At 62.0% G+C, this 14,645-nt stretch overlaps 1 protein-coding gene across 1 annotated transcript in view; it reads left to right on the top strand.

Moving 5' to 3' along the window:
- CBFA2T3 (CBFA2/RUNX1 partner transcriptional co-repressor 3) overlaps positions 1-14,405 on the top strand; it is a 50,361-nt gene extending 35,956 nt beyond the window's left edge. Inside the window, exons 4-12 of the mRNA XM_068992050.1 lie at positions 2,770-3,011; positions 3,106-3,195; positions 7,386-7,567; positions 8,182-8,405; positions 10,941-11,026; positions 11,584-11,782; positions 12,230-12,298; positions 12,546-12,736; positions 14,106-14,405. Coding sequence (XP_068848151.1) covers positions 2,770-3,011; positions 3,106-3,195; positions 7,386-7,567; positions 8,182-8,405; positions 10,941-11,026; positions 11,584-11,782; positions 12,230-12,298; positions 12,546-12,736; positions 14,106-14,405 — 1,583 coding nt within the window. The remainder of the gene's footprint in view (positions 1-2,769; positions 3,012-3,105; positions 3,196-7,385; positions 7,568-8,181; positions 8,406-10,940; positions 11,027-11,583; positions 11,783-12,229; positions 12,299-12,545; positions 12,737-14,105) is intronic.
- The last annotated feature ends 240 nt before the right edge of the window (positions 14,406-14,645 follow it).

The following is a 14,645-nucleotide window of genomic DNA, read 5'->3' as shown; positions in this document are numbered from 1 at the left end:
CCATCGGGGGCAAACAGAGTTCAACCCACACTGCGTCTCCAGGGGAGGGAGCAGCAGCGCCGAGGGCCAAGTGGAAGATGGGGCCGAGGGGCAGAGCAGGCCCTCTGCCTGCAGCCGGCCCTCCTCAGGACATGCAGGGGGCACGTCTGTTTTGGTGCTGACCCTGGCCTTCAATCAGTGGTTCCCAGACGTCTGTCAAGTGGGGGCCAGTTCTGGATGAGCGATCACCCAGCACATGAAAGCAGTCAGGTCAAGCATTTCCAGCCCCTTCTGGTGGGAGAAGGATGACCTGTGTTCTACAAGCAGGGGCATGAGACAGAGGGGCCCAGGAACTGTCCTCCTGGCTCCAAGACCCCACCTCTGGCTCAGACCAAGGGCCATTTGCAGATGAAGAAGCCGGGGCCAGGACCAAGTCTCACCCCCACGGCCCATCTGGGCTGGTTTGGGACGTCCAGTCCTGACCAGGGCACTTGAGGGGCAGGTCTATGTCAGCCTGCCGCTGAGGAGCGGCATGGTCCTGGGGCACCTGGGGGCAAAAGGCAACCTTAAACACTGCATTCAGGGCGCAGGGACCGTGAGGCCCACCGTCTGTGGATGAGGGGGGTGGTCCTTGACCTGCTGCTCAGTGAGGGGAGGAGGGTGTTTGCAGGTGTTGCTGCAGGCAAGGGGTCATGGAAGCTGGAGATGTGGGCAGAGCCAACCAGACAGGAGACTCAGGATTAACAAGGTGGGCCAGTTCCAGAGCCCAAGGGGTCTGGAGACAGCAGGAGCTGTGTCCCCTGGGCCTGCAGGGGTGGATGGAGCTGGTAAGCGGGACCTATTACACCCTCCAGTAATCCAAGCCCTGGGAGAGCCGAGGCCCAGGGCAGAGGGGCAGGTGTGTGGTCCCACCTCACGTGCTCCCGCCCTTCCAGGCTGGCAAGGCCAAGACAATCCGCAGAGGTCACCCCCAGAGCCAGGGCAGGATGGCAGGGCTGCATGGTTTGGAGAGGCAAACCGACACTCCCGCCGTCCAAGGTGGCCAAAACAATGATTGTAGGTGGTTGTTCTGGAGGGGCCACTTCCCAGAGCCCAGCCTGGCAACGTTCCAATTGTGGAGGAAAGGGTTCCTGCTCCCTCATCACCAGGGGATGGTGGAGCCTCAGAGAAATGCAGCCCTGAGAGAGCAGCGGCTCTGAGCACCCCCAGAATCCCTGCCATGAGGTGTGAGCACATGGCCTCTGCACAGACCCAGCCAGACAAGGCCCGGGGAGGGGTGGGGACAGGGATGGGGGCAGGGCCAGGCCTGGGAACCACAGCAGAGCGAGTGAGAGGTATGCGTGTGCACATATACGTGTGCTGTGTAGGCACGCACACGTGTGCACTCTGTGGGCATGTATGTGTGGGTGCACCATGCGGGTGCATATGTACTGTGTTGGTGTGTGTGCACCGTGTTGGTGCATGTGTGTGTGCTGTGCAGGTGCATGCATGTGTGCACCGTGCTGACATGCACGTGTTCACTGTGCAGGTGTGCACAGGTGTGTGATGTGTGTGGGCGTGCATGAGTGTGTGCTGTGGGGCTGCACTGCATCATGCCTATGTGCACACACAGGTGTACATGTGTGCAAGTGTGTATGGGGGTGTATGCTTGTGGTGTCTGTCTGCCTGTGTGTGAACATACATACATCTTTGTGCATGTGGGATGTGCACTATGTCCACGTGCATGTACGTGTGTGCATGTGTGTGGTGCATATAGGCCTGTGTGCAAGCACGTGTGTGTGTTGTGTGTACGTGTATCCATATGTATACGAGCATGAGTGCATATGTATTTGGTATGTTGTATGAGTGTGCGTGCAAAGATGCTAAGGGAGGGAGGGCATGGAGAATGAAGGGCATGTGTAAGGGGGCGGGTCATGTAGGGAGGAGCTGGTGGGCAAGCACACACAGGCCGAGTGTGAGAACTTGAAGGAGCAGATTGCAGAGGTGTGAGTGACTGCTGAGTTAATGGGCTGCGCCACGGGACTCCCAGAGGTGTCCATGTCCAGAGCCCCCTCCCCTGTCATCAAGGACCCTGGAAGCCCTCTACCCCTGACCTCTGTGCAGGCTCTGAGGCCAGGAGGCAGGTTGCAGGTGGCCAGGCACGAGAGGACTCCCTGCCCCTGGGGACAGGCTCCCCTGAGGTTATGGTCCTGCCCTAGGACGACTTCACAGCACCCCAGTGTCTGTCACCCTGGAACCCACTCCTGGGGCCGGGCACAAGCTCATCTAAGACCCCTCAGGTCACCGGCCTGTCCTCCACACACAGCAGGGCCCAAGGACACACATGTCCGCTGTGCAGCAGCCCCTGCCAGCATCCAGCCCAGCTTGTCCTGGGGTCTGGGCTCCCCTGGCCCACCCTGAGCCCCGCCAGCCTGGCACTGGGGCCCTCATGCAGGCAGTGGGGCCTGTGTAGGAACTGGGACACAGCCTGGGGCCCTCATGGCAGGTGTGAGGGTCACTGACCTTCGGGGGAATGAGAAGATGGGCCAGCAGATCCCAATGGAAGGGAAGCCCCTCCACCTGTTCACAGGACATGCATGGGTGCCAGGCAGCGGGAGGGCCCGGGTGTCTCCGGGTATGGAGGGCCTGACTACGAAGCCCAGAGCAAAGCCCAAGGGCAGCTGAGCGGGGGCGCAGCTGGAGGGCGGCCACGCTCGGCTCCTCCCTGCACCGGAGCCGCAGTCTGCTTGTATGTAAAGCGTGTCTGTGGGACCCATGGCGCTGTGCTGCATCCTCCCCCTCCCCCCGCAGTGATGAACGGCAGCAGCCACTCGCCCACAGCCATCGGCGGCGCCCCGTCCACGCCCAACGGCTTCAGCAATGGCCCGGCCACCTCATGCTCGGCCGCACTATCCACGCAGCAGCTGCCCCCAGCCTGCGGGGCCCGGCAGCTCAGCAAGCTCAAGCGCTTCCTGGCCACCCTGCAGCAGTTCGGCAGCGACATCTCCCCGGAGATTGGGGAGCGCGTGCGCACGCTGGTGCTGGGGCTCGTGGTGAGTCAGGTGGGGATGCGGTGGCCCCAGGCCGGGCCAGCCTCGGCCTCTGCCCTCCCCTCCCCAGGTTGAAGTCAAGCGTCTTCTTCCCCAGAACTCCACGCTGACCATCGAGGAGTTCCACTCCAAGCTCCAGGAGGCCACCAACTTCCCACTGCGGCCATTTGTCATCCCTTTCCTGAAGGTAGGGACCAAACCTCCTCCCCACCCTGAGGCCCCAGGAGGCTTGAGTCTGTTCTCTGCCAGTTTAGATTAGCCCCACCCTAAAAACTCTAATCCCCCACCCACTGGGAGAGCGGTGCTAACCCATCGGCTGATTGCTTCAAACCTGCTGCTGGGCCGGAGCCGTCCTCCCCTGACTCCAGGCTCTGACACACAGCTCCCAGGACCAGTCCTGTGGTTAGTGGCCAGGACACTCAGCCTCTCAACAGCTATGTTCTGAGAACCTGCTGTGTGCTAGCCGACCTGTCATAGATTCTGTGGAGCTGTGGGCAGGGGGCATTTCAATGAAGGAGGAGAGCGGGGAGCAGAACCTTCCAGGCAGCAGGGAGAATGCCTGCAAAGGCCCTGAGGCAAGGGTAGGCCTGCAAAGGCCCTGAGGTGGGGGATGAGTGTGTGTGTGTGTGTATGTGTGTGTGTGTGTGTGCCTGCTGTGTTGCGATCCTGTGCCTGGAACAGAGTGAGGGGGTTGGGACAGTGGACAGACCACGGGCTCGTAAGTGAGCAGACAGAGGGGTGACTGGGTGTCAGTTGGGAAGCCGCCTGATGTGGTCATCAGGGAAGATGAACAGTGGACCAGGGCCTCGACAGGAGCAGTTGATGTTGGGTTGGTGGCAGCTACACCAGGGCGTGTGAGCAATGCATGCTTCCGGGCCCCCACCCAGACCCCCCGAGTCAGAATCTGCATTGAACAAAGCACCAAGCAAAGCTTCTGCACAAAACCAGGAGGAGTGTATGTGCGGACAGCATCAGACCCAAGTCTGCCCTGCAGGACTTCTCAGGGCCTTCACTCCCCTGTGACCGCACATCTCCCAGAGTAGGTAGAGACAAGGTGCTCCCCAAACATATTTGACCACAGGCGCCTCTGCTGTCTTACCTCACCAGGTCAGGTTCCACAGCGCACTTGGGAAGCGTCTGCCCTGAGTGTGGCTGACATCCCCGCCTCGGGCTCTTGTTTCCTGGGCCACAGTGATGCTCACAGCCGTGGGTTCATCCCTCCATGTGCCCTGTGCCCCAGTGGGGCCTGCCTTCCAGGGGACAGGGCAGAGCAGATGTGCTCAGGTTCAAGCCCTGACCCTGCCACTTAGCCCCTGTGGTCCTGAGCCCAGCGAGTCCCACTAATGGAGTGCCTCCGTGTCTGTGGTTGGAACTTGGGAGCCATTCTTGGGCTGTTGGGAAGGTGGCAGGGAGCGATCAGGCAAAGAATTTGACATGTGCTCCATTCATCTGGGGATTTCAGGGGTTCCACAGACAGGTGTCCCCTGCAAGACTCTTCTGCAGCTGCCCCCACCGAGCCCCCAGGAGCCCTCAGGGGGCCGCACAGATGCTGCCACTGTGCCCAGTTAACAGGCGGGGAAACTGAGGCCCCCACCTGTGGAGGAGTACCAGGATCCATTGACTCCAAACCCCCCGGCCCGTACAGGGTGTGCCCCGGCCGGCACCTTGCTCCGAGGGGACCCCACGTCACGCCCCCACATCCGCTGCCTCCACTCGCCTTCCTGCCCTCCGCCCACACCCTGCTGAGCTCACACTGAGCTGGGCCCAGACTTCCCCATCTGGCAGTCGTTTGCATTCATCAGGAGCCCTTCCCACTCCTCCTTTCAACTTACTGCTGACTCCTCGCTCCCCATCTTTGGGGACACCGCGCGCCTGCTTCTGTCAGATCAGATATTTACAGCAGATGTCGCCCCCCGTGTCAGCTGCCCACATTTATCCAGGAGCAGGGAAAACACGACACATCCCCGCTCTCACCCAGCCAGGCCCGCAGCCCCCTGCCCCTTGAGCTCGGCCACCCCCTGCCTCCTCTCAGGGACACACCCAACCTGGCACTGCCTGCCTCGGTGTCCCCTCTGCCTGTAGCACAGCCATGGGGCTGTCAGGACTCTGGTGCCCTGACTGCTCTCCCAGTAGCGGGCAACTGGGGTGAGGGACGTGCTGGCCACACTGAATGTCCATGGCCCTGCCCAGGACCCTAGACCAAGGTGCTGTCAGGGACAGAGTCCATTCTCCTGCCTGACATGGGGCTTCTGGGCAGATCAGGCCTGTTCCCCGGTCTTGTGGACAAGGCACCAGCCAGAGCCCTGCCCGGGGAGTGCCCCTCCTCTGGCCCCCATTCACTGTAGGACACTGGCCTCTTCAGAATGCAGAGCGCCGCGGGGAACCTGCATGGTGTGCCAGCCTGCTGTGGGAGGGGGCTCTGTTTTCCTGCCTGTGACCTGGAAGCAGCACAGACAGTGCCTTCCAGTGAATTGATGGCCCCCCAGGCCCACCATGGTGCACCTGCATGGTGGCCCCCCAGGCCATCTCCCATGAAAGAGGCAGGAGCTGCATCCACTCCACCAGGCTCACAACCAGCTCTGCCCTTGGGTAACTGAAACCCCCATTTCCCGTCCCCTCCCAGGTCCCTGGGGTGTGACTGCCCACCTCCCCAGGTGGGACTGGACTTAACTCACACAAGGAATGGGAGGAGCCACAGCTTCTTGCAGCTCCAGCTGCAGGTGAGGCAGGAATCAGAGAAGTTAAGTGACCTGCCCACAGTCACACAGCATAGCAGGGTGGGCTGACACGGGGCCCCCACTCACGCAGGCTGTGTGCAGTGGAGATGATGGAAACATCATAAACCCTCATTACATGAGAGACACCTCCTCCACTGACACCGTCGTCCTCTGGCCTGAGTTCCCCTCTGGGAAGAACGCAGGATGGAGCCTTTGATCAAGGGGCAGAGCAGGGTTCACATCTCAGTGGTGAGGCATCCCGGGTGTGCAGAGTCTTGGAGACAGCACTCGGGCTGCTGTCTTGGAGGGACATGAGGTCCCCCAATCTCTACCCATTTCTTCCGGCCTGGGGTCCCTGTTCCCCCAGCCCAGGGCCCCAGGAGCCCTGCATCCTCTCCTGAGCCTGACACTGTGCATGGCTGTGTGGTGGGCTTTCCAGAAGCCGAGAGATGCCACCCACCCGGCCGGCCCTCTGCCCAGGGCCCCCGCTCCCAGCTGGCCCCAGCCGGCCAGAAATCCAGATGTTTCCATGGGTGGCGGGTGGCCAGCCGCCAGCCGAGCTGTCCCCGCCCTGCTGTGCTGGGAGAGGAGCGGGAGGGAGGAGGTTTGGCGTCTTCCGATCTCCCGGGACCTCCTTTCCCAGCTCATGCTCCTAACGTGTTCAACAGATGGCAGGCTGGCCCTTGTTCAGCTATCCAAATAGAAAAACAGGCCTGGCAGCCGGCGCTGCTTCACAAAAACGCATCGGCTGCTTGATCCATCCGGGTGGATGGCAGGCGGGGGCTGAGGAGGCGGAGGTGGGAGGGGCCGCGAGGCAGCTTGGAAACACCATGAGAAAGTTGAGGAACTGCATTTATTTACAAATACTCAGAACTCTGGCTGTCCCCAGGGGCCTGCCGCTGGGCCCCCATCCAGCCTGCACCCCTCACCCAATGGTGGTTCTGGGAAGACCACAGAGCCCTCTGCGGCCCAGCTGGCAGGCCCAGAGCCTGGTGAGGGCGGAGGTTGGAGGGCACAGCGGTCACATCCGGTTGTCACAGGCCAGATCTGCATTCGAATCCTGTACCCACCCCACACACACCACGCCCTCCTGTGCTGTGGTGCCCTGACCTACAAATGTGGAGCCAAGTGGTCGTGTCCGGACCCCCCCGCCCCATGGGAGGTGACCACATGTCAGCTCAGTGATGTGGGCACACAGAGCCTTCGTTCCAGGCCAGGCTGGGGACCCAGGGAGTGGGAAGGCAGGGGCCAGCCATCTGGGGCACGCGTGCTGGGGTCTTGCTCCTCCATGGTGCAAGTCAAGTTGGGGGCCGCCCCTCTGCTCTGAGCCTCACCCCCTCCTCCGAGAGGGGTTCACCCAAGACCTGCTTCCACGGGTACAGGCAGTGGGTCCTGAGGAGGAGCCCTCCTCACCTTCTCCTGATGCCAGAGCAGAAGGGAGTTTAGTGATGGGGAAAAAAAAAACCAAAATCCCCTGGGGGCATGGTCTTGGCTTAATTCCCAAGCTGTAGCAGAGGAATTCGAGGCCCAGAGAGGTAGTGCATCTTGCCCAAAGTCACATAGCAAGGCTGGCCATTGGCCTTCCTGCCTCACATCTGAGCACCCTCGTGATCTGACCTCAGCCAGCAGCCAATCCAAGCTGGTCCCACCCTCCCCGCAGGCTAACCTGCCCCTGCTGCAGCGGGAGCTCCTGCACTGCGCCCGCCTGGCCAAGCAGAGCCCTGCACAGTACCTGGCCCAGCACGAGCAAGCCCTGCTGGATGCTGACGCCTCTTCCCCTGTCGACTCCTCGGAGCTCCTGCTGGAGGTTAACGACAACGGCAAGAGGAGGACCCCCGACAGGTACCTAGGGGCGCAACAGGCAGCGCCCTCCCCTTCTGACTCCTGAGATCTGCCCTCCTGCCAAGGCTCAGCGGGCGCCCAGTGCCAGAGCTGAGAACGCAGGTGGAAACCATGTTGTGTTCCGTGGCCGCAGCCACTGGGCTGGTCAAGTTCAGCCTTAACTACACAGGCTGATCACCGGGAAGCTATGCTGTCCGGCCGTGGCGAGGCCTCCTGAGGACTCAGAGGCCCCTCACCCCACTCCTGGAGGACAAGGGAGGAGGCAGGAGAGAGTCTGCCTGGCAGGAGTTCCCTGTAGGTGTGCCTGAGTGTCCAATGCCCTGAGGTCCCCAAGTGCCTGGGCTGACGCCCACTGCTGGGTCACAGCGCGGGTGTGTGTCCTGCTGCCAGGGAAGGTTGTCTCTTCCCACTCTCTCCAAGAAGACCCAGGCACCCTGATTCCCAAGTCCCAGGAGCCCGCACCCCTGAGAAGGAGGGGAGAGGGGGAGCCAGGCCTCCAGCGGGCATGTCTGTCTCCCGCTCGCTCACTCTGTCCACGCCCCTGCCTCCCTCTCTCCCCTTGGTCTGTGGCTCGTGGTCCCTTGACCACTGTCCCCACCTGCTCTCTGGACCAGGACCAAAGAGAATGGGTCAGACCGGGACCCACTGCACCCAGACCACCTCAGCAAACGGCCGTGCACCCTGAGCCCCGCCCAGCGCTACAGCCCCAGCAACGGGCTGCCCCACCCACCGCCGCCCCCACACTACCGCCTGGAGGACATGGCCATGGCCCACCACTTCCGGGACTCCTACCGCCACCTTGACCCCCGGGAGCTGCGGGAACGCCATCGGCAGCTGGGTGAGTGGTGTGGGCAGGGGCGGCCAGGGCGGCTGTGTGTACCTGCAGGCGGGCGCCGCCTGGACACATCTGTCTGGAAGGAGGGACATGAGAATACGGTGCAGAGGAAGGGTCTGCGCCCCACCCCAGCTGCGCTGTGCCCTGAAGCCTGAGGGACAGTCATCTTTCGAGACTCCGTCCTGGGGGGCAACCCAACATCCCCCAAGCCTGGGAAGACCCCTCTCCATGGAGGGAGGGGCACCATGGCTGCAGAGGTACCTGTCCTCAGGGACTTAGAGCCTCTCAGGGTGCGTGGTAGCCAGGAAACACCTGGCACCTGGGGGCCCCCAAGTCATAGGAGCTGTGGCCTCGCCTCCTAGGCCTGGGTGCCCCAAGGGAACATGAAGGCACTGCTGGTCACACACAGCCAGTTCTGCCCTCTAACGGGACGGGCATCAACACCAAAATACCAGATCTGTAGGGGGTGGTCCTTGAGCAGAGGAAGGAGATGAGAGAGACTGGGCACTGGGGCCACACCCCTGGGTGCAGGACTGCCTGGTCCTCTGAGCTCTGAGATTCCCTAGGTGTGCCCCTGGGCAGGTCATGGCCCCCCCACCCCCGCACACCTGCAGCCTCTCTGCTGATTGGTCTATAAGCAGCCCTGCCCTTGGGGCATGAGGGGTTAATAGAGGCTGGGTCCAGAGTGGGTGCCATAGGGCCCAGCTGTGCTGGTGGCAGGGTGACAGCTCTTGGTGGAAGTCTGATTGGCACTGTATGCTTTACTGAGCTCTGGAAGGAGGCACCCCCAATGTGTTCTGATACACCTGTGTGATGTGTTAGCCCGCCCACATCACAGATGGGCAGACTGAGGCCCAGAGGGATAATGGACATGCCCAAAGTCATCTAGCAACGACGACCGGCCTTCTGAGCCTCCTCTGTGCTGGTCAAAGAGATGAATAACAGCAGCCTGCAAAGGCTGCCCCTGAGACAGAGGCCCGGGACACCAACCAGGGGCCCGGAGGTAGGGTCAGCAGAGGCCTTGCCCCTTATCAGGCCGTCTCCCCTCCTCCTCCCTACAGGAGCTGCCAGGGCCTGGGCCCAGGCAGCAGGTGACAGCGTCTGGCTCCCCACGGCCGGGTCAGGCAGGTGCTAATTCCCATCCGCTTCTGCTAACGCAAAAATAAACGCCAGCTGTCAGGCAGATCTCAGCCACTATTTTGGTTGGGGCGTTGGCGCAGGCCCCAGCTCCACGGGCAGCAGGGCAGAGCGGTGGGTGGACAGCAGCCTATGGCTACCACCTCCCACCTCAGCTGCAATTTGAGGAGGCATTTTGGGTTTGGGGACCAAGAAAGGCCTAAGTAGACCCCAGCCCAGGAAGCATGGAGCATGCTGGGTCACAGTGAGGGTGATCGTGTTTGGTATTTCAAGCAGTATAAGAGGAGAAGCTGTGAGAACGCCAGATGCTGCCCTTCTGGCATGAATTTCTCAGCTCGTGGTTGTTTTGTTTCTGATTATGGGGTGGGGGCATCCCATTGTTTCAGTCCCTGGAGCTGTACCAGCCAGTGGCTAAGAGCACAGCCCCAGTGCCAGTCGACCTTGCTTGACCTTGGTCAACATGTCCCCTTAACTAGCCTCAGTCTCCTCATCTGTAAAGTGGAAATAACGGCAGGAACTCCTCCCCCAGAGGATGAAGCAGGGAAGAATGGGTAAAGCACTAAGTACAGAGCCCTCCTCCATCCACACCGGGGACTCTCCTCTCCCACTAGGGAAGCAGGGAGGCTGGGAAACTGAGGCCACAGGTAAGACAAGGGGCCCAGGCCCCATGGGGAATGAGTGCCAGGGCTTTTGACTTTCCCAAGCCCCACTGTTTCCCAGGAGACCACACTTGGAGCTGCTCATTTGAGGCCCAGCAGATTAAGCCATGCACCCCTCTTACCAAGCGGGAGCTCAGCCCAGGAGCTCAACCCACAGAGGGGAACAGGCCTTGCCAGCCCTGCCCTGTGGACTGACAGTCTGCTGGGTGATTGAGAATAAACAAGGAAGCACCTGTGATTACTAAACAACCAGAGATATATAGAGCTGAAGGAAATCTGGGAGCCCAAGGCTGCTGAGGAGGAAGGAGCCTGCCACCTGGGCCTTGGAGGGTGCATAGGAGTTCAGCTAGCTCAGAAAAAGCAGTAAAGTGTGAGTTGAAGCCAGGCAGCCACAAGGAGACCCTGAGCAGTGGAGACGCCCCTTAAGTGAGGCCCACAGCCACTTCTCTGGCAGCAGAGGGCAGAGAGAGTGGCTGGATTTGGGGGAGGAGACGGAGTAGTCAAAGCGAGGGATGGGGACACCAGTTTCTTCCTCTCTAGCATGAGTAGAGGAGAGGCTTGTTCCTGACCCACCCCACCCAGGGCGGTGGGCAGAGAGAGGGTCAGAGCCCTGGGTTCCCTTCCTCACCTCCTCACTTTCCCTAGGAAGACACAGCCTGTGGGTGGGGCCTGGGGTGGGGGCGTGAGCAGGGGCATGGCTTGATTAGCAGGGGTGGGGCCTGAGCGTCTGCTCCCTCCTCAGCAATGCACGGATCCCGGCCTGAGGAAGTGATTGACCACAGGCTCACGGAGCGCGAGTGGGCAGAAGAGTGGAAGCACCTCAATAACGTGAGTGTCCAGGCTCAGGCCACGGGGTGCCGCAGCCACTCCAGGCACTCTGCCCAACCTGCAGGGGCTGCAGGCACAGGCCGCCGTGCCCTCCCTCAGGCCTGTGCCCACGCCTCTGCTTCCCCTGCACTCCTGTCCAGCCCTCAGAACACTCCCCCCTGGGCCGCCATGGACTGTCTCCCTGAGGAAGGTCCCTTGGCCATGAGGGTTGGTCCCCTTTGACACCATTTTCAGGTTATGCCTGCAGCCCAAGAGAAGGGCGGTCCCCAGAGCAGCGCTGACCCCTCTGCCCCACAGGGCAGACTGCGACTCCAGGGCTGCAAGGAGAACTCCAGCTCTGGGTCCTGGACAGTCTCCCCACCAGTGGGAGCCCTGGGTGCCTCCCCAGTCCTTGTCCAGGTGCTCAGGGATCTTTCGCAGCAGCAGAAAGTGGTTTTCCAGCCAATGCCTCAAGAGCCGTGGGCAGGTCACATGGTCGGGTGGACCGGGCCGGAGTGTGGGACAGTGTCCCCGCTGTCCTCCTCTGTGTGCGGCTCACCCACCGTGGGTGCCCACAGCTCCTGAACTGTATCATGGACATGGCCGAGAAGACGCGGCGGTCACTGACCGTGCTGCGCCGCTGCCAGGAGGCCGACCGCGAGGAGCTCAACCACTGGATCCGGCGCTGCAGCGACGCAGCAGAGGACGGCAAGAAGGGCCCTGGGCAGACCGCCCGGCCCCTCAGCAGCTCTGTGGGCACAGAGGGTGCTCAACTAGGTGAGCTGGGGGGCACGTGTGGGGCCAATGCAGGGGAACCAGGGGCCAGGCCATCACTGATCATGGCCCTGCAGGGAAATTGCACCCAAATCGCCACACCTGAAAAAGAAGGGTCTTCTGCTGCACAGACACTGCCTGACCTGCAGGGATGCCCAACTCTTGGTTCCAATGGGACAGGGGCTTGGCACTGGGAGGCCCCCAGGGGCCTGATGACCATGGAACCTGAGAGAGGCCATCTCGGCCCAGCTCCCAATCAAATCCAAGGCCCATTGCTCCCGACAATCTCCCTTCATGACATTGCCCTGTTCCCCCCTCCACCAGGTGCAGAGACAGGGTTTCCCCCATGTGTACCTCAGGGACCCCCAAGATCACTCCCACACCCTGCCCCCAGGGCCCAACCAGGCGTGGCCCTGTCTTGTGTGTGACGCTGTTGCCCCTGTGTTTCAGATGTCCACCGGGACTTCATGCCTCGGACCCTGTCTGGCTACATGCCCGAGGAGATCTGGAGGAAGGCGGGTGAGTGGGGATGGCCTGGAGCCCCAGACTCTCCCACCCTCCCCGTATGCTGGAGGGGCCCAGCAGGGCCTTCCCAGGCCTGCTGACCCACTCTCCACCCTCTAGGGCGTGGCACTCTGCACACAGTAGAGGGCAGGCTTTGGAGATTCCCCCACAACCATGCCTGCCTGCCCGCTCCAGGGTTGTGGGCAGGGGAGACCCAGCTGGGCTGGTGCACGAGACAAACAGCCCGAGGTGTCCTTTTCAGAGGAGGCGGTGAACGAGGTGAAGCGGCAGGCAATGTCAGAGCTGCAGAAAGCCGTGTCTGATGCTGAGCGCAAGGCCCATGAGCTCATCAGCACAGAGCGTGCCAAGATGGAGCGGGCCCTGGCCGAGGCGCGGCGGCAGGCATCCGAGGACGCCCTCACTGTGGTCAACCAGCAGGAGGACTCCAGCGAGGTAGGGTTGCCCCCCACCCCTGCTCCTAGTCCGGGGTGCCACCCCAGGTCCACCACCTCCCAGCCATATGACCTTGTGCAACCCCAGGGCCTCTTGACCCCACGTGGCCTGGTGAGCTGGATCCTGTGGGTGTCCCCATTGTACAGATGTGGAAACTGAGGCCTCCAGAGAATGTCTGGCTCACCCCAGGTCACTCCCCAGGAAGTGGCAGGACTGTTGTTCAAACCCAGGCTGGCTGATACCAAAGCCCACGATCTCTCTGACCCCTGAAAGCAGAAGGGTGCACGAGTCACCATCCTGGCTCCTGTGTGTCTGGGAGCTGGACTGGTCCAGAGGGGCGGGTGGGAACCCTGGGTGACCAAGTACATTCTCTCTTTGTCTGAGAATGGCTCAGAAGGCAGAGAGGTGAAGAGGAGGGTGCAGCCCGTTTCAGGGGCCCCTGGACTCTCTTCAAGGAGGGTACTTCTCCAAAATCCCCTGGGCCTGTCTGTACTGGGCCAGCCCTGAGAGGGAATGAGGAGATGACTCCCGGTCAGGTGGTGCCCACGTGCATCTCTTTTCCACTGCACTCTCAGCTGGAGCAGACAGACCTGACGGTCTGAGGGGCCAAGGGAGTGGGGACGCAGGAGGATGGCCTGTGCTGCTTCAGGCCATGGACATGCATGGGGGGGACGGTGGGTGTCAGGGAAGCCCATAAGCAGGGTCGTCCATCCGGGAAGTCCTGGAGGGAGTGAGCTGGCAGGAATGCGGGGAGCAGCGAGGGCGGGAGCTGGGGGCACACCTGCAGAGGGTGGCCAGGAGGAGGCTCGGGAGGCTACCTGGGCACGTGGTCCTTCCTCCTAGAACGGCTTGGCTTCCCCACCCCACAGCCCATGCTGCTGCCTCTGGCCTTTTGAAGGTAGAATCTGTGCCCACCTTCTGCTCATGTGGGTGGCTGGGGTCATTGCTTGTTCCAAAAAAAAAGGAGCAGAGGCCCAGTGGTAGGGAAAGGACTTCAGCAGCTGTGGGCACTCACCACCCCTTTACTCTGCCCAGGCTATGATATTCTGGTATCAAAGCCCTGGCAGTGCCAGAAGGGATTCCTGAAAGATCCCCTTTGGAAGGGGCCATGGCACACCATGAACCTGTCTGGGGTGGGCTGGGGTGGTGGGAGCCTGTCCCCCAAGAGTGGCCCAGCCAAGGGGCCATGTCTGCAGAGGGTCACCTGTGAGCCTGGGAGCGTTGAGTTTTTTCTCTTCTTGCTCAGTGATGCCTTGGCTGGGTTTGAGCTGGTGTGTTTGGAGCGTGTGCCTGGTCTGCAGCTGGGTGGGTGCTCGGGGGAAACAGGGAGCGAGCCCAGGCCACCCTGATCGTCCCCCCTCACCTCCAGAGCTGCTGGAATTGCGGGCGCAAGGCCAGTGAGACGTGCAGCGGCTGCAACGCGGCCCGCTACTGCGGCTCCTTCTGCCAGCACAAGGACTGGGAGAAGCACCACCATGTGTGCGGACAGAGCCTGCAGGGCCCCGCAGCCGCCGTGGCCGAGCCCGTGCCCGGACAGTCCGACACTGCCACGGGCCTGGGCCCCTGCCTGCCCCCGGCCGCTGCCAGCCCCAGCGAGGCGGGCTCCACTGGGCCTTCCCGCCCCAGCTCCCCTGGCCCACCCGGCCCCCTGGACGCAGCACCCCGCTGACCCGCCAGGACCTGATGGCCATCGAACTGCCCAGCCCCGCCCGGCCCGCAGGATGCGCACCCAGCCCTGGGAGCCGACTATGGGAGTCACCGCTGCTACTGCTTCTCTCCAAAAGAAAACAGAACCAACAAGACTGCATCCACACGACTTCCTCAGCTACCTGACGATCACACCTCGACCTCTTCCGAATCCTCAGAAGCCCCCTGCTGAACTTTAGGTGGCGGACGGACGCCGGCCAGA

This window comes from Capricornis sumatraensis, chromosome 20 (assembly GCF_032405125.1).
Source record: "Capricornis sumatraensis isolate serow.1 chromosome 20, serow.2, whole genome shotgun sequence".
In the NCBI taxonomy this organism is placed as follows: Eukaryota; Metazoa; Chordata; class Mammalia; order Artiodactyla; family Bovidae; genus Capricornis; species Capricornis sumatraensis.
This window is presented reverse-complemented; position numbering and strand designations above follow the sequence as displayed.